The sequence below is a fragment of the Aulostomus chinensis genome, chromosome 15 (genome assembly GCF_037954235.1).
Source record: "Aulostomus chinensis isolate RoL2024-O1b breed Wild chromosome 15, RoL_Achi_v1.0, whole genome shotgun sequence".
NCBI lineage: Eukaryota > Metazoa > Chordata > Actinopteri > Syngnathiformes > Aulostomidae > Aulostomus > Aulostomus chinensis.
The window spans coordinates 18,522,676-18,541,007 of NC_141334.1; the positions used below are offsets into that span (position 1 = coordinate 18,522,676).

The following is an 18,332-nucleotide window of genomic DNA, read 5'->3' on the forward strand; positions in this document are numbered from 1 at the left end:
GCCTTTGATAAATGAGAGATGTCATGAATCTTCGTTCTTCAATTTTCACTAATCAGAAACAATTGGGTGGGAATATTTGAAGGGAAACAAACAAATTTGGGTGTTTGCTTCAGGGGAACTAATAACAACATCATCTGGTTCATTGGCCTGGAGCTAAGTGACAGGGAGCCTGATTCCCCCATGTAATTAACCAGAGGACTGAGCTCATGACTCATCAGCCTGCGTGGTTTGGGTTTTTGTTCTGCGTAAAGCAGTGAGACGGTGGCCGACCACCTCTCGGAGCTGGTGATAATGATCCTGGAAAGGTGTAGGCAGCAAGCCTGTATTTAGAATGAGCCATGAGCAGCACAAAACAATACCTCTACACTTACATTCCAGTGAGAAATGAAAAAGGAGAGTGTTTGAAGTTTTGAGAGATTTTCTTGTTTTGCTCGGGTTGTGGGAAGGTGATTGTGCAGCAGTCTCACCAAGTGGTCCGAGCCGTGATTGCAGTCAGGGAATGAATGTCCGCTGTTTACTGACGGGCATCACTTTATATCAGGGAGCCGATCGGTCTGCTCTCAAGCGTGCTGTGTCAATTAAAGAGCAGCCGCGCAGACAGGTGGAAAAAGAGGACGGCCTCATTTCAGAACTGCAGCAGTCTGGAGATTGGCTTCTGCTTGCTGCAGGCGCTGTCTCTATTCAAGCAACTCTCCCTCTGACCGGCTCAATCACCCCCAGCCGGCAGCCATGTGGACAAGAAAAGAATCCCTTCCATATCAGCGCTGTTTCTTCTGATGTCCCCAAAGCATACAGCGGTGCAATGTGATTAAATATATGGTGGACTGTGGAGCCTGTTGAGTAGGAATGGATTGGAATCTGACCCACAAAGACCACCCGAAGAACGCATGTGTTGAAGTGTGCAGTACGTTCCTCTCCTCTCCTCTCCTACAGGAACTCTGATGAGTCCGCAGTGATGCTTTGATGTTGAACCTATAGACCTGAATCTGCAGCGGGCAAGTTCCTCTAACTTTAAATGAGGTTTCTCTTTGAAGCTGACCACCTCCTGGGTGTTTGCATCTTCACCAAAATTACATGGAAAATATTCAGTTGGTGAAAGTTGTGATTTCTTTTTATCATTATCATACAAGATTTCAAGGACTTACTTACTTAGGAATATTAATACTTTTTGCTGATGAGGTTTGTGAGTAGTTTAAACATCCTGGGAGAGGAGAAAACGGACCTGACCCATCAGTGACCTCATCCTCCTACTGGACGAAATAGACGATAAACAAAGGACGATAAGCGATAAACGAAGGGCATGTGGCAGGCTAATCTCTGCTTGGCTCTCTGACATCCTCGGAATGGGGGATGACACTATGAAAAAAAACAACCAGTCGGTGAAAAGTGAATGTTAAGACATTCGGTAAAGGATGGATGCATTAATACATTCAGTATTGCGTTCTGTCTCCCAGCTCAATCAAGTCATTCACCGATTTAACTGACACAACAAGGTCACTGTGGCAGCAACATGTCAATCACAAGGCAGCCACGCGTTAAAGTATTCTCTGCTTTATGATAAATTTAATGGAACCATTATTTACAAAAGCCTTCTGCCATAAAGAAGAAACTATAGATTTCTAAGGAGGATATTTACTGATGTCACAGGTTAAGGGAGATGTTCATTTTTCTCAAATACAACTTTTGTAAATAGTGTAGTCGCCTTCTGCTGGCCATCAAGGAGAAAAAAAACCCAGCAGAAATAAGGTTTTAGTTTCCTTTTTCAGAACTGGAAGCTACGTCCTTTCTTTTCATGTAGTCTATGCTAATCAATTCTCCCCTGAGACACTGCCCAGCAACACAGCAAGGCGACAGAGAGGAGCAGTGTTAACGTAGTTCTGCCATCAGCCAGCTGGAGCAAATGCAACTCTACTGCAGAGAGATAACAAAGCAAAGGACAGTTTGATCCCAGTGGAGCAAAGGAGGGCAAACTATTCAAAGCTCTGCTCCGAGTTGGAGCGAGTATGATTGTCGACCCGCAGCTGAACTGTGCGCCAGGTTGAGCCCAGATGTTACCTAAGAGACAACATCTCTGTCTTCCTCTGCAGTGACTTGCAGGATTTGCTCTGAGTCAAAAATGGGACGGTACTATTTCTGTCCCACTGTGTCTCTAAGGTTGCTAAGAACGTTTCACCATCAAAGGCTAAAAATTGTTTTCGCATCATCGCCTCACTCTGATTCTCTCTCATTAAAGTGTTCTGATGTTTTATCATCCTGTTTGTGTTCTCCGCTTGGCTCCAAATGTTGCACAGGGTGGCTCCTGCTCGTAGCACCGCACATGAAAGTGTGGCTTTGCAGAGCTTGAGAGCGGAGCTGTTTGCACGTCTAAATGCTATCACTGGAATCCTGTAGCAGCACAACATCAAGCAGGCTCCCTCCTCTGCTTTAGCCCTCTCTTTCTCCCTGCTAGAGCTCCAATCTCTCTCAACTAAAGCTGCATTTTTAAGTCACTCTGTGCCACAGCTCCTTAGAATCAACAGAAAAGTAGTTCAGAAACTACTACCTCTGTCATATCCTCTAGTCTCATTAATGTATTCTGCTAAATGGAACCAGGCATGCATTAACCCACTCGAGCTATTTGTTTTGAAAGTATACCAAAGTGATATTTTAAGTAGGTATGCTCTTTATATATGCCAAAGTACATCCCAATATCGAGGTATGAATAATACAGACATATTCTCTTCTGAAGTTGGAACCCCCCCCCCCTTAGTCAGAGATGGTGTTGGAGCTCACAGCTGTCAATCATGAGTGAACTCTGGAATATAATGCAGTGGCTTACTACCAATATCTGCACTGTCAAATTGAAATGCAACGTTACTTCCTGCCTCTGGGATGTAGAGAGAGAGGAGAGGGGAAGGAGCAGTGGAGTGGTTTCTTTTGAGGATGGTGTTAGTATGTATCGCTCACATCTGACATCCAAGGGCTACTGGTTTGATCCCCACTTCCCCCAGCGACCACATCAAACCATTCGGTACACAAGCCAAGGTTCCACATAGAAGTGGACAGCATTTCAGCATTTTTGTTTTTTTTGTTGTTTTTGGTCATATGTACAAACTGAATTACACCGAACCTTGGGATTGCTTTTACCCCTCATGTCCCTATTGCTCTTGATGAACTGGTTACTTGCTTGCCTCCACTATCAGAGTGTGTGTTATTGAACAAGGCACCACTGTACAGTGCTTTGAGTGCCATAAATTAAGAAAAGCGCAATATACAGTAAATGTAGCCCATATATTCAACGGTATACTTTATATACCGCTGATGCTGCAGTAAACATGAAATTCCCCGCCACTAAACCCCTCATTTAAAAAAAAACAAAAAAAACCCAAGCAAGGCCACCGTTCCTCAGACCTTGACGGCTTTTTCTGTATGTACTTTCTATCCCACTTTGATTAAGAAAAAACAAGTCAAGGCTGCTTGCTTTGCAGCACCCAGCAGCAATCCAACGTGCCTGGAATGAAGACAGATGACCTTGGGTGAGCTAAGCACAACCCCTTGGTGCCAAAGTGCTAAAAACAAAACACAAGCCTCGAGCCAAGGGCCAGATTATTTTGGAGGACAGGTGTAATGTCTAAGAGAGAGATGGAGAGAGGTGTGTGTGGGGGGGGGGGGGGGGCAGTGAGTAAGAGAAGAAAACAGTCTGACATTTACACATCCAAAACACTTAGGGTCCGGCTCCTTTTGCTGCCACCATTCAACAGTGGCGAAGGTGCAACCTCAGCTGAGTGAAATCCAATCAGAGGAGCCTTGTGTGAGTTTGCAGGCTATGATTGAGGGCCAAAGGGTGAGAGAGTGAGAGAGTGAGAGAGTTGGCCTCTCAGAGGAGATCAGTCACACCTCTCAGCTTTATTCTCCAGATGATGGCAGGTGACGTTAAGTTCACCCCAACAAACAATCAGAAACTAAAGCAGCTTTTGTATGTTTTTACACCGTGACTAGTGTCAGATCCAGTGAATTATAAAAGATCAGATCAATATAAGATGCAACAAAAAATATGTCTGCAGTGAAGCATTGAGCGGCAGTAATCCAGCAGTCCTTCGGAGACATTTTTACCTGCTTTATCGACATTACGTCAGTAAAATGGATGGCATACATATAGATCAATACTAGCCTGTTTACAGTAGAGCTGCAAAAATCAATCGAATAGTCAATAGAAAGAAAATGAACGGCCAATTAATTCAATGACCGATTCACTGTTTCAATGTTTTTCAAGCTCCAATCATCAAACATTTGCTTGTCACAGACTGTTAAATGTCAGGATTTGTTGTTGTTTTGTTTTCTTTGGACATTTATGCCAGAAAAAGACGAGTCTTTGATCGCAGACTGTTGGATGGGCCAAAGAATGGAATTGAATTGAGTTCTGGAAATAGTCATGAGCATTTGTCTAAGTTTTCCAATTGTATAGACGAAAGGATTCATTGTGAAAATAAACATTAGAATAACGGATGATGGAAGAAGTAGATTGTACACACCCACCAACTTATGCTGTACTGAGAGATGAATGAAATCTTCTCATTCTACCGCTGACTCTCCCTTCTGTCTCTCTCCTCGTATGTGTGGTGTCAGAGCCGTAGTATTTACATTACCATGTCTACCAGATGGTCCTGCATATGTTCTATACTGATAAGGCCCTTCTGTCTTCAAATACTCAGAAGTGTATACAAATTCAGCTGCATATTTCCCTCTCCTGCTAATACAGTAGCATGACATTACTCTCCTCTCCTGGATGTGAATGACAGCGATTGTGCTGATAGCAGAAGCACTGATGAGTTTTTCTACAAGTGAAGAGCAAGTAGTCCACAGTATTTACACCCGTTCTAAAAAAGCTTCTTTTTTTTTCCTGCACAACTACCGTGTTCTACGAATTCAAAGTTCAAACGATAGCAGCAGATTGTGTCGCATTCCGTCCTGCACGCTCAAACCCGTTGCTGCAGAAATTGGAAATCCTCTGATGCAGGATCACGTAGGGATGAGATTTACGGTTTAAATCCCCAATAATAGCTTTGCTCCAAATGATCCTCAAGTAGGAGACATATTTAGTAACACTGCACTGTTGTCGCTTTCCCTCATAATATATTCAGAATGGAGGTTTGACCACATGAAGTGCGACGTAAAGCAGAAAAATGTCGTATTCTTCCAGGTGACACGATTCATTGATGCATTAAAGTAGCACCTCCCTGCTGCAGCTGGTTGAGATGTCATGGTTAAATTTAGTCGCTGCTCGGGCTAAACGTTCATCAGTCAAAGCACCAAGGCTGTGAAATGATTAATCGGAAATAATAAATTTTTGTAACGCTTTAAAATAAGGCTGCATCTATAGGTAAGCTAATCCTTCATGTATAAAGTAAGAGGGCAGAATTAGCATTACTTAAACACAACTAACCATTTATTTCTGCTCTCTGTAACACTCGTCGTCCTCGACTAGCCTTCCATCTTTGCTGCAACAACTGTTAAATTTAACATGAACACCATCAGACAATGATTACATTAGTTAACTAACAACTAAAGGTTAACTTGGCATCAACTAACCATAAGTTAAGTAGCACAAAGATAATATTGTAAATGAAATGAATTTGGAATTGCAGTACTTACTGAACAGCAGCATTCCAATTAGGGAACTGTTGACCTGCCTCTGTGTTGGTTTCTCCCACCGTGGGAGTCTCTGAAGTCAGCTTCTTGTGGATATTTGCTCTTGATGATGTAAACACTTCTGTGGTAATCTATCCATCTACAGAGGCAGGCAGGCAAACCAATCAAACAGCTTACAGGGACTCCACGCTGGAGTGAAGATGGAGACTTTTGATCATAAAGAAAATGAAAGATGAAAAATCACACTATGGCACAAGTCCAGGCAGGCCGCTCCCAAAAGCCTCATTAGCTTAATGCTACATTAGATTCCTAATGATTTTTTTTTCACTGTGTTACCATGATAGATGTTTTCCTTTTTAATTGAGCTTTAAGCGTGTGATCTGTCTACTGAATGTATTTGATGAGAGTCAAGTCCTGCATGGACTACCAGCAAGTGTGTGTGTGTGTGTGTGTGTGTGTGTGTGTGTGTGTGTGTGTGTGTGTGTGTGAGAGAGAGAGAGAGAGAGAGAGAGAGAGAGAGAGAGAGAGAGAGAGAGAGAGAGAGAGAGAGAGAGAGAGAGAAAGATCAATTACTCCCTGAGTGGCAGTTATTATTACACACTATTGGCTCGGCTTGATGTGTAAGGTGTGACACCAGCTGAATACAGACCGTGAAAGGTTAAGTTCACACAACAGGAAGTGTCTTCTCTGACCCAATGGTGAGATGGGGTCATCTGATGGCTCTGTGATTTGTAACCCTCATCAGTGTCGTGGCTCCAAAATACAGTTGAATGTTCAAATGCACATTATAACCAATGGTGACACTCAGAGCAGCAGAGCGACTTCCCTTGGCCTCATGACTAATTGCTAATAGTGTCTGTCAGGATGTGACAGTTTTGCACGCCCTTGCCATGATGTCAAATGAGGTCGGCGCCATTGTTAATACAGCAGGTCTTGGTAAACTTCGGCTCCTGTGGAGGACTTAGCGCACAATTAACTCTGCTGCCTTATCAGCTCCCTTTATAATCTGATTTTTTTAATACACAATTTTAATAATTTAGTTGTTTCAACTTCAAAGGGCAGCTAAGTTGTGTAATGGCATGCCTTCGTGGCTGACTTTGGCCCCTTGATTTCCACTCTCACATCTGGCACTGTGGAAAATTGTACTCAAGGTGGGCGGGGCCTCTCCTGTGGATTTACTGATGATATCTTCATGTTATTTAAGCGTGTGAAATTGAAAGCTAGCTGTCATGTTGGGGTGGCTGGGGCTGCCTGGAGGAGCGACCCAGTGGACAAGACGTGTTGTGTGGCTCTGATGTGATTAGCCACAGTCCTCCCTCCCTCTGACTTATAGAGCCAGACCCAAGTCTTTCACTGATCCACCTGGTCAAACTCAGCTGTAAAGGTTAAAGGCAGGAAGAGCAACTTGCTTTATGTTGAAATACTTGACGCATGTACTTCCCTCCAAACTCTTCTTGGACATCCTGTTTTTATAGATGGAAGATTTTCTCCTTTGAATCTCCTGCTCTTTTTGAGAAAGAGCTGTCATGGCATATCAAGTGATGATTTATAAGATAATAGATTCAGTGTTGACGCATCCTGCTGTCCTGCCACCTGTCAGCTGAGAGCACACAGAGCCACGGCTTGTTTACCAGCGAGCCGCATTTCGAAAACCAACACATTGCTATATTAACTAATCCACCTTTCTGTATGACTCAAGCTGCTCACACAACATCAGGTAAAATGGCGGGAGATAAGATGCGGATGTAGTTCTTGGTTCGTCCGTCGGGCCTCGGTGTCATCCTGTCTGGGCTTCACCCCACGACAGTGATGAAGTGCCTCAGGTGTCCTGTTTGGCTCCACGGTGAAAAATTAAGCCATTAGCTGAGGAGGGAGAGGAGCCGAGGCTCCCTGGGCATGTGAAGGCCTTCCTCGCTTCCCGCATGTCCCACCCCGGACTTAATAGGACGATCCATCTTAATCAGAAGCAGGTCCATGCAGCACTTGTACCAGATGACTTTTTAGTCACAAAAATGACAACCTCATCATTTTATTGGCAAACAAGCCACATACAGAAAAGTGGAAAAAGTCAAAAACAAATTTAGGATTGATATGACATCTAAGATGTGGAATGAAGGAATTCCTCATTCTCCATTTGTCTTCTCTTATCGCTTCAGCTGTGTCTTGCTCTTCCGATGTTTTGCTCTCATGGTGTATTCGTGTTCTTCAGGATGACCTTCCTTTAGTTGAGTCCAGGACAGGAGAGAGGTTGTTGTTTTTTATACAAATTCATCTCTCATTTACTCCCCTCTAACCCGCCTGTGAGCTTCTGAGCTGTTGACTCATGGAGCAGACCTCACTGCCAGGGCTGTCGCTAGCAATGCTTGTCTAAATGTACTCATCGTCCAATGTGTGTGTGTGTGTGTGTGTGTGTGTGTGTGTGTGTCTTTGTGTGTGTGTGTGTGTAGAAAGTATGTTGATGCTCAGTTCAGGCAGAAACACTGCAGCCTGTCCGGATATATTAGCATCAAGTCACCAATGGCTCACCTTTTGCTGTGTGTTGTCCAGTATGTAACTGTTCGTGGCTTGCTGTCACTCCAAGTACATTTTGTATAGATGAAATGTGTGTGTGTGTGTGTGTGTGTGTGTGTGTGTGTGTGTGTGTGTGTGTGTGTGTGTGTGTGTGTGTGTGTGTGTTTGTGTGGCCAGATTTGTAATTGGGTCGCAGCTACGTGGATGACAAATGGTGGTGCAGGGACTGTAAATGGTCCTTCACCGGATACAAATTCTTTATTATATTTTGCTAAATGTGTTCCATTTGCATAATAATATATCACTTTCATCACCATGAGTGCAGTGCAAAATGTTCTGGAATGAAAGAATAGATTAAATGAATGCACCAGACTACTAAGCAGACAATTTCTCTCCATCAACTGTGTCCCTGCAGAGTCCCGTCATCATGTACGATGTGGCTAGGGTGCCATCTCCCAAGGATGGTGCAAACGGGATGGCCAAGCCAGCTGTCCCTGGAGCAGGAACAGAAAAAGCTGCAGGATCAACAGGGCCGATGCCGACCGCCATCCTACAAGCTAAAGCTGAGGAAGGACAGCCAGGTACGGAGGAGGAGGAGGAGGAGGAGGAGGAGGAGCCCGAAGCAGAGCCTGTCCTGGTGAAAAAGCCACACAGAGAGATTTTGGACCACGAGAGGAAGAGGAGGGTAGAGCTTAAATGTATGGAGCTCCAAGAGATGATGGAGGAGCAGGGGTAAGTAGGCAGCAACAAAGCTCTAAAACACTCAAAGAGTTCACGCTCGACATTTGATGGTGTTCACTGGGGGAGCTGGTTGATCCAGTTTGGCTTGAAATGAACATTTGGAACCACTAATTGCTTCAAAATCGAGTGAGAATTCTACAGAAAACTACAAAAAGGCTGTTACCACGATGCCAGCAACTATTGATACACAGAAAAATAACAAAAATATCCATGAAGCCAGAAATTCACCTCAACAGCTTGCATGAGTGATTCAAGAAGGAATTTGTGTGTATAAGTGGTTCTGACCTTAAACAAATAAATGAAACAAGTCTCTTAAATCTCAAATACCCATCGGAGTCTCCCAGTGTAAGAACTTGTGAGATGTAGGTGCCGAGGCAGAGAGAACCATCGGGATGCTACAGGGACTATTTTGTCAGAGGCCTGGGCTCGGCCCGATGCTTCCTGTTCAACATAATTGGCAACAAGCGAAGGATCGTGTCCCGCTCGCTAGTTGGGCCACTGTGGAGAACCAAGGGCGATATCCATATGTATGCCTGAGGTGATGCAAGAGTGACCTCACCTCCCCTTGAACAACTGTGGGAGTTCAATCGTGAAGGGAAAAGAAGAATATTTCTGCATTTCATCTGATTTCCAGCTTCTGAGTAGATTCTGTTCGTGCGTTTGTAGTTTGGCAAATACAAGGAGATGACATTCTTGTTTGAGCAGGTGGGAACAATAAATTCTGGTAATCCCTACTAAGATTGATCTGGTGAGAGTCAGCACAAACTTCATTCCTCTCGGATCCCAGATGGCGATGCCTGACAAAGATTATTACTAGTGCTCACACAATCGTGTGCATGTCGCCAATGAAACATTGCTCATCCGTAGCAGCGAGCACGTGAATTTCACATCAACTGCTGTTCGTAATAGTTAGTGATGTTGCCACAGAGAAAGTCAAGGAAGAAGACAGGCCCGGCCTAGCGCAGTGTGTTTCATTAGCATACGTGTCCTCCAGCACAGAGTGAGGAAGAGCACGCTGCACGCTAGCACTGTGGTCATGAAAATTGTTGTGACTGGAGTCCACCATCACAGGGCTTCTCTCAGGCCAATCTGGACGCGCATGCACAAACAAGCACGCACACACGTTCACATACATGTACAGTATAATCAACGACGAGCTGTAACTCACATTGCTACTGATACCTGCTGACATTTGACTCATGTCACATTTGTCATTTATACAAAGACGGTAAATCCTCACTAGCTAGGGAGGTGATTTCATTGATTCAAGGGTAAGGTACTGAGAGAGGTTTGTCTTTGCTCTAAACTCACTCCAATACAATTTAAAGCTAGAATGTTGGACTTTTTTGTAAAAGAAGAGCTATGTCCCGTCCCCCCCCCCCGACAAAAGATTTGTCCTTTCTGAAATCTCCGAGCCTCGAGCGCTACCTCTTTCCTGCTGATCATGCAATTTCAGTGCAGCCAGATGAATTAAATAATAGCTCCTGTGCTTTTTCTAAAAACACAAAGATGGATTAAACTTCACTTCGTGTCTCCTTCCTGAGCATGAGAGTGCTTGTCAGGCAGTGGAGACTCATTAAGACTGCAGGGCTTTGACAAACTGCTGAGCTGAGACTACTGGACTTAATAACAACAGGAAGAGAGACAGAGGGGTGTGGTCTACTTCCTTCCTTCAGGTCTTCTCATCGTCATTCCTGGCCTGGAGTAGACATAGTTGCTTCTTGGTTAAAAACAGTCTAAAAAGACTCATGATTCCTTAGTGGAACAGTGCTGCAGCTTGGCTAATGATGATAGAATAGAAAGAGAGCAGACACCCGCTCATACCAGCTCCCCTCACTCGTCAGATGGTGCAGGCCCGGCTGGCCGACAGTGGTTCTTGAGGGACGGCGACTGCTCTGCTGAGTGTGAAAGCTTTGGACTGACTCAAGTCATCTTGTTAAGCTTTAATAAAAGGAGAATCTCATTTGCCAGCTTGGCTCACACCATCTTCTCATGCCTCTCCAATTTCTAATGTGCCTCTTTAACTGCGAGAGTGTGCATGCATGAGTGCAGGATTAAGGGATAGAGTGGGGGATGAAACACAGGGACAGGGAGGGGGCAATGCCAGGCATTAGACACAATTAAGATGGTGGCTGGAGTCTGTTTTCATTTGTTGTGGATTTAAGCCAGTGGGCTCAGTCTCTGTCGCCCCTGAGTCCCTGTCCTGACTGAGGCCTCAGTGAAGGACCAGGCCAGGGGTGGGGGGCAGACACAACACTCCCTTACATACAGCACCCCACCCCTCCCCCTCCAATCCAGCCATCTTCTCTTGAGATGCAGCAAGAATGAGTAGTCTTGGTTCTGGGAGCAAATTAGAAAAGCTCAGCAATCAAAGGAGTGTGTTCATGGAGCCATCCAGGCCTGGTAGCATCCCCCATCCACCGGAGCCTTCACCACTCTCCTGCTTCAGGGACCAGGGATGTATGTTAGACCTGGAGGGTCCGTATGTCCATTCCTCCATGAGCAGAACTTTTGGAGAACATGGAAGTGTACAAAGATCCTGATGTTTCATCAGGTGTTCAGCTCTGTCTCAACCCCTGACATGTTACTAACTTAAAACTCCAGCGCAGCTCCTTGTGATAGGGTCCAGATTGTATCGCAGGTTTTTTTTCACGCTAATTGAGGCATAATGATTGTACATAATTTGCACTCCTGTGGTGTCAGAGTCTTTTCTCCTGCTCTCTAATGAGCTCCATTCACAGCACCTCACTCCGTCTGAACAGCAGGCTTGAAACCACATTTATGTTTCCACATGCACAGACAAAGACTGGCTTCAGGGAGGGGACCAGGAGATGTTGTCCAAGTATGACAAAGTGTCTGCTAATGAGCTTTCCCTGTGTAAGCGTTTTAAAGATGAGACTTCATTTACCAAGCGGAAAATAAAGTTTGTGTTGAAAAATGCATGTGTTGTTTCAAAGCCTTCTATAGAGGTGATATAGCTTACACACACAAGCCAGAAACACAAGGATGCAGAAAGGAATTTGCACTTATTCCTATGCAAAAATGCATTGGGCCAAATGATCCTGCAGAGAGAAGAGTCTGCTTGAAATTGAGATAGAGAGGAGGAGGTTCATAAAAACATCCGAGAGCTGAGTGGCTGCATTTGGCCTCTGCTGCTGTGTTACCACTCTGGTAAAATGTGCAGTGAGACGTTTTGAATTTCAGGAGGTGTGAAAAGCTTATTAAGAAGTCTGCTCTCTCAGGCCAGAGTGAATAACTGCTCTGAAGGAGGTTTCCCTCCAAGCTTCACAAGACACACGATGATAAACGTGTCCTGTAACGCGGGGATTCCACCTTCTTTCCTCCAAGCTGGATTTATGAGACGATGAAATTCACTATACTTGTAACTGTATAAGAGAACAGCTAACAAACAGTCATTTCTCTGCCCCTCTAACATCAGCCTCTCGTCATCTGTGTCAGAGATCCTAAACCATCATTAAAGATCATATATTTATGTGCAATACAGTCATGTTTTATTTTGAAACTGGACCAGATGTTGTTATGTTTATCTGACTGTCTTCTGGCCTTGGCTGGATCTGCTTTGTGCAGCGTGTTGCACCTTGGAGGTGTGTTTGTCTATAACAGACCTCTCAGGTGCAGGGAAATCTCTCAGACTCACGGCCAAGCCAGTATAATGAGTCCATTGAAGAATAAAACAGCTTAAAATTTGTTACAAGGGTTTTGTAATGAAGGGGAGCAATTAGAGAGTGGCTCCTCTGAAGTCCTTACAGGGAGGTCTTCATCTGCTGACAGGTGCCTTTTCTACTATTTCTGTTTGGTCTCACTATCTGTTCTCGAATCAGAAAATCTATGAGTGTGGGCTGCAGCAATTGAAACTCTCCGCTTGAGAGTTAAACCATTCCCCTCAGTCGCTTCTTTTAATTCCGCCTCTGAAATAGGAATGTGGCACGTTTAGGTTCACCTTCCCCGTGTACGCTGAGCCTTTTTATCTCACAAACATCACTTTGCTTGGATTGTTGTTTGCATTGTTTCATAGGTGCAGTGCCTGGAGATGACTTCAGGCATCAGGTACACACTTGAGCAAACACCCACATACCCTACACGCGTCCTCATCAAATCAATGACTAATAGTCTAAGCATGGTCTCGGGACCAGGACTTTTCTTTTCGCCAGGTCGTGAGTTAAATGTTACGATCTGTGGGTGTGTGGAGATGTCTAATTACTCCAATCAGGTTTTTTAATTGTGGTGATTTTTCATGACTGAGGTGACAGGAAATCGTTCCTCCCTCTGATCAGTGTCCCTGTGTCTCAGGACGGTATGCCTGGACTCAGTGGCTTTCATTTGGATCCCTAAAGTCTCTCCTAAAGGTGAAGAATAGTGTGCCACGGTAACAGCCATTCTCCCTCTCTAAGCCAGCCTCAGACCACTCAGGCTGGCCCCTCCGATGTCAAACAGATGGTGTGTTATGCAGAAAGCTGCTACCTTTACAGCTGTGGGAAGTGTTAATTAAATGCAGCGGGGTGATGTGTTGTTTCAGTGTTCTCGCTCCAATAAGCGTCTGACAAACAGCCAATACGTGGCCATTTACACACATTGATTCAGCACTCACTATGGATTTTTCTCCTGACTTCTTTAAAACGTAGCTCCAATGTTTGGGAATCGCAGAGGAGTCTTCAGTCTAACATATACACCAGATTCTTCCCCGTAGACCAGCCAGTCCTTCACTGTGTTCCTGTCTGTGTCAGGTGCATTCGAGGGTTCTTCCAGGCCTTTCCAAACCCCAGATGCTTTGTTGAAGCGGCATAACTGCTAGCCGTTTACTGTCCGACTCCAGTTACTTTCCCAGGCTGAAGAAAAAGAACCAAACTTGTGTGCTTCATACTGGGATGTTCAGAACCTAGGAATTCAGAGGGATGACAGACGAGGATTAAGAGCAGCACAAAGAGGAGGAGGAGATTCTGTAGCTTGCATTTTCAGACCAGTGTTTTCTTGCGTCATTTTAGGTGTTAACGTCCTCACCATCCTGGGCCTTCAGCAGCTTTTAACTATCACGCAGGTTTCCTCCGGACACCCGGGAGCGTGCACAAGCTGCCGTGAAGTTTTCAGGAAGCACCTAATGTATGCTGATGAGTCCCGGGCCTGCATGAAAAGCCATGAATATATTTGTGACATCCATTGTGTTGAGTTGACAGCTGCTGGGTTGAGAGATCACCCCTAGAGCAGGACCTGACGGTGCTGTCAGAGTGGCTGGGCCATCTTCCAGCTATTTCAACTCTCCATTCTCCTAATCTCGTTCTCTGCGCTGTCATTGCGCCGATAGCAGCAGCTCAGAATTCATCGTATCAGTTGCCGTGTTTAATCTGAGAAAAGCAAACACCCCTCAGACTAATGCCATTTCCACGCCAAAATTGGTTCATTTACAACCCAGCGTATAGAGCATCTCTGTCTGCAGTGAAAGAGAAAGGATGTGTTTGCACAAGTGTGTGTTTCAGCACTGAGTGATGGACAGTTCCCCAGCTGCTGCAGGAGACAGCTCTCGCTCATGATTCAGATGGCAGAGATATTTGAGTGTTCTTGTAACAAGACAGCGCCACCTGCAGTTGTTATCCAGGCCCATAACTCTACCCAGTCAAAAAAAAACAGATTTTCCCCCAAGAAACAATCTCCAGAGTGTAGAAGAACATAAAAGAGCAATGTGAGCAGCCATGTTGTGTCTTTCCTGCTCTTATCTGATGTTGGCTGTGATTCACAGTCATTTGCAGACTACAAAAAAAGAGATTTAGCTGTTTGTCTTTTCTCTCCCCGAGGACAGAAGACCTGGAAATGCTAGATTAGACAGAGTCTGATTTTTTTGCTAAAGAACGTGACCGGCCTGCTCAGATCCCCGATTGCAACCCCATCCAACACCTTGGGACCAACTCAGTGTGAGTGAGGCCTTATCAGACGACATCAGCCGCCACTCTCACTGATGATGTTGTGGTTGAATGGGAGCAAAGCCAGATTATAAAATCTTGCAGAAATCCTTCCCAGAGGGAGGCAGAATATGTCTGCAGACTCACAAATAAGCAAGCTTAGACTAAATCGGTGTTTCCTTCATATCATGCCAAACATTTAAGTTTTTCGTTTAGTTTAGTATATTAACACATGAGGGGGTGGCACGGTGGTGCAGTGGTTCGCACTGTTGCCTCACAGCAAGAAGGTTGTGGGTTCAAGCCCCGGCTCGAGCACGGGGACTTCCTGTGTGGAGTCTCCATGTTCTCCCTGTTCCTGTGTGGGTTCTCTCTGGTACTCCAGCTTCCTCCCACAGTCCAAAGACATCAAGAGGGGACGAGGCTGACTGATACTCTAAATTGACTGTAGGTGTGACTGTGAGAGTGAATGGTTGTCTGTCTCTATGTGTTGGTCCTGAGATGGACTGGTGACCTGTCCAGGGTGAACACTGCCTCTCACCTGAAGGCTCCTGGGATAGGCTCCACCCCCCCCCCCCTCCCCCGCGACCCTTACCAGGATAAGCAGTAGAACGGATATTAAAACATGAATTACAGCAAAAGAATAACAGCATAAGATATAGAAAAAAATAACAATGGGTAATTTTTAGAATTGTGGAAAAAAAATAACAAAAATACAACAACATAGGTACACAAAAGTGCTGTGTCTGCTTAGATCAGAGTTAAGCACATTTATGTCCGCTATCACAGCTTTAAAAACACATTCTCTTTCAAACTCTCCATTGTATTGTACAAATAAAGTGTGTATTGTACAATATTTCACTTAATATTAACACATAATATGCAATCATGCACCATCTTTATAAATAAATGTCTAGATAGATAGATAGATAGATAGATAGATAGATATAGATATAACACTCATAACATGGATGATACTAATAACGTATATAATATATAACCCTACAACAATATGATTATCCATTGTATCCATGGGCCTATTCTCACAGTTTTTGTAAGCGACTGTAACTGAAATGTGATCAAATCTCTGTTTTAAAAGTGCTTTCTAACATTAATTTCCCTTATTGCGGTAGGTACAGCTGTTCTGGGCAGATCTATCTATCTATACTGTGTTTGTTAGATTATTAATGATTTCTGTGTGTGTGTGTGTGTGTGTGTGTGTGTGTGTGTGTGTGTGTGTGTGTGTGTGTGCGCGTGTGCGTGCGTGCGTGCGTGTGCGTGTGTGTGTGCGTGTGTGTCGGAAGTCTGGCTCCTGGTCATATTTTCACAGCTTTATTAATTCTCTCACTCCCTCCCTCCATCCTCTTCTTTCCCTTCGTGTTTATCTGCCCCTGTAGCTGATTACAGCTCATTACAGCAGCCGAAGCAGAATGGTGAGAGATGCTATGAGGAAGGTGTGAAAACACCAGATCAGCTCACTGTACAGTGTGATGTGCCCACATATACTGACCTGCATACCAAACGTATGAGAATCTCAGGCTGGTTAAATTAGTACCGTCTCCCTGATAGAGCTGTCAGCAGCCCAACAGTCCAGGGCGGTGATGTCTACTAATTGGGAGTATATGCAGTAAAGATTCAGGGCTGTTTGATGTATTCATAATGTTCTGTGCTGAATTAGCGCGGTGGTGGTTTTGGTGTTGCACCTACAGTATGTTTGTGCTCGATAAGAAGTTGCCCTCCAGTCCAAGATGTTTTTTGACTGAAAAAGTAGGAGAGCTCCTTAATCCAGCAGTTGAACATGTGAACTGAATATTTGCGAGGGCTGAATCTCAATGGTTTCAGTCATCGGTTGGGAAACCCCCCCAAGCAGAGCTGAGTGTTCTCTTTGAGAACCGAGGAGAACACTACTATTGTTCATATACAGGCCCGAGGACGTGGTAGAACCTTTAATATGTGCTCCACCCAACTTTGAGCCCCTCAGCTCGCTCTCCCCGCTCTGACAACATCACGTTGAGCCACCACAGACACTCCAGCCAGTGGCAAACCTCAACGTGATTCACCCACATAAGGTTATTCTTGGCCCCGGACCATCAGCGTCAACCGCCAGGTTGCAGACAGCCGGTGAGCAGCGAGGCCTCGCCAGCCAAGCGCATTGCCAGGCACGCAGGCAGAGGTCAGCCCCGCTGTCAAAAACTGCCACATGACAACAATAATCCCCAAGACCAGATGCCTACTGCAGTGGTTAAACATGAAGTAGCATAATTGTTTTTTTTGGACAAATTAAGCGAACACTCCATCTTAGTACAGACTGCTAGCATTTGCCTTGCTGCGTGTGAGCTGCAGCCCTGTTTGCTGTGATTATGTAGAGAACACCGTCAGGATAGTCCAAGCATCACATAGAACCTTTAGGTAGAGGCCTAATATTTGTATATTCATACAGGTACAATCTGGAATTTTTAATAAGGAAAAAGATTAAGAGGCATTTTAAGTATTTGTATTTGGTAATTATAATTTTATCTGCACAAACAATGTCCAACACACACAGTGGTCTTTGGTTGTTTCTTCCTCATACTGCAGTAGAATGCTAAATATGCCTCAGGCTTCACCAATAAGTCAACAACTCAGCATGTTGCAGCCCTCTAATAAAGAATAAAACATAACATGCAGTGAAGAATCACACCAGGGTTGAGAAAGGCTGACAGTGAATCTTCAGCTCAGTGTAAGTTGGCATTTTGCTCAGACTCTCGACGCCTGTTCGATAGCAGAGGGCTGACATGGCTCCTATGTAGCATTGGGCGGGTATGACAGATGACGGCTTTGACAGTAGTCACATCACCACAGTCACCACTGCTGCTGCTTCAATATGTGGTAGGTCCAGAACTGTCTCCATCCGCACTGGTGCAAGTGTGTCCGCTTAACATCGTGTCTTCATGTCCATTTACAGGTACACAGAAGAAGAGATTCGACAGAAAGTGAGCACTTTCAGACAAATGCTGATGGATAAAGAGGGCGTCATCACCAGAGAGGGTGCACACACGCAGCCTGTGTAAGTAGCCTCAAGCACATTGTTTTTACCATCAATTAAATGTTGAAAAAAAGTGATATATCAAGGAGCCTTAGAATAAAAAAAAAAAACCTCAGAACATAGAGAAAAATCTTGGTGGGCAGTTTGAAGAGGAGAAAAAATCTCCAAACTTTTTTGAGAAAACATGAAAGAAGTTTTGGTCATCAGATTTTGCAAAATGAACAAAGTACATTGGTGTGCTGTAATTTACTTTTTGAGCTACGTAGACTCTGTCATCATTCTGGACCACCACCAGGTTTCACCATGTTTTGCACCTCATGTTTGCATCAACTCACAAACAGACAGTGAATCAAAAGACCCTCAGCTGCAAGACAATACAAATGCTCAAGTTAATATGCTTTCATTTAAAATCCCATCGCTTTTTACAACGTCCCTGATCTGGCAGGTAAGTTGCTCACGCTACCTTCACTTCAGAAGAGTCCTTATTGTCGAGGCCTATCATGGATATCAGTGGCGGG

The 18,332-nt window shown here is 44.6% G+C and overlaps 1 protein-coding gene across 1 annotated transcript in view; it reads left to right on the forward strand.

Annotated features, from left to right (window-relative positions):
- Positions 1-18,332, forward strand: part of srrm3 (serine/arginine repetitive matrix 3) — a 69,497-nt gene that overhangs the window by 22,345 nt on the left and 28,820 nt on the right. Inside the window, exons 2-3 of the mRNA XM_086226065.1 lie at positions 8,555-8,871; positions 17,734-17,835. Of these exons, the coding sequence (XP_086082191.1) occupies positions 8,567-8,871; positions 17,734-17,835 (407 nt within the window). The 5' untranslated portion in view covers positions 8,555-8,566. The remainder of the gene's footprint in view (positions 1-8,554; positions 8,872-17,733; positions 17,836-18,332) is intronic.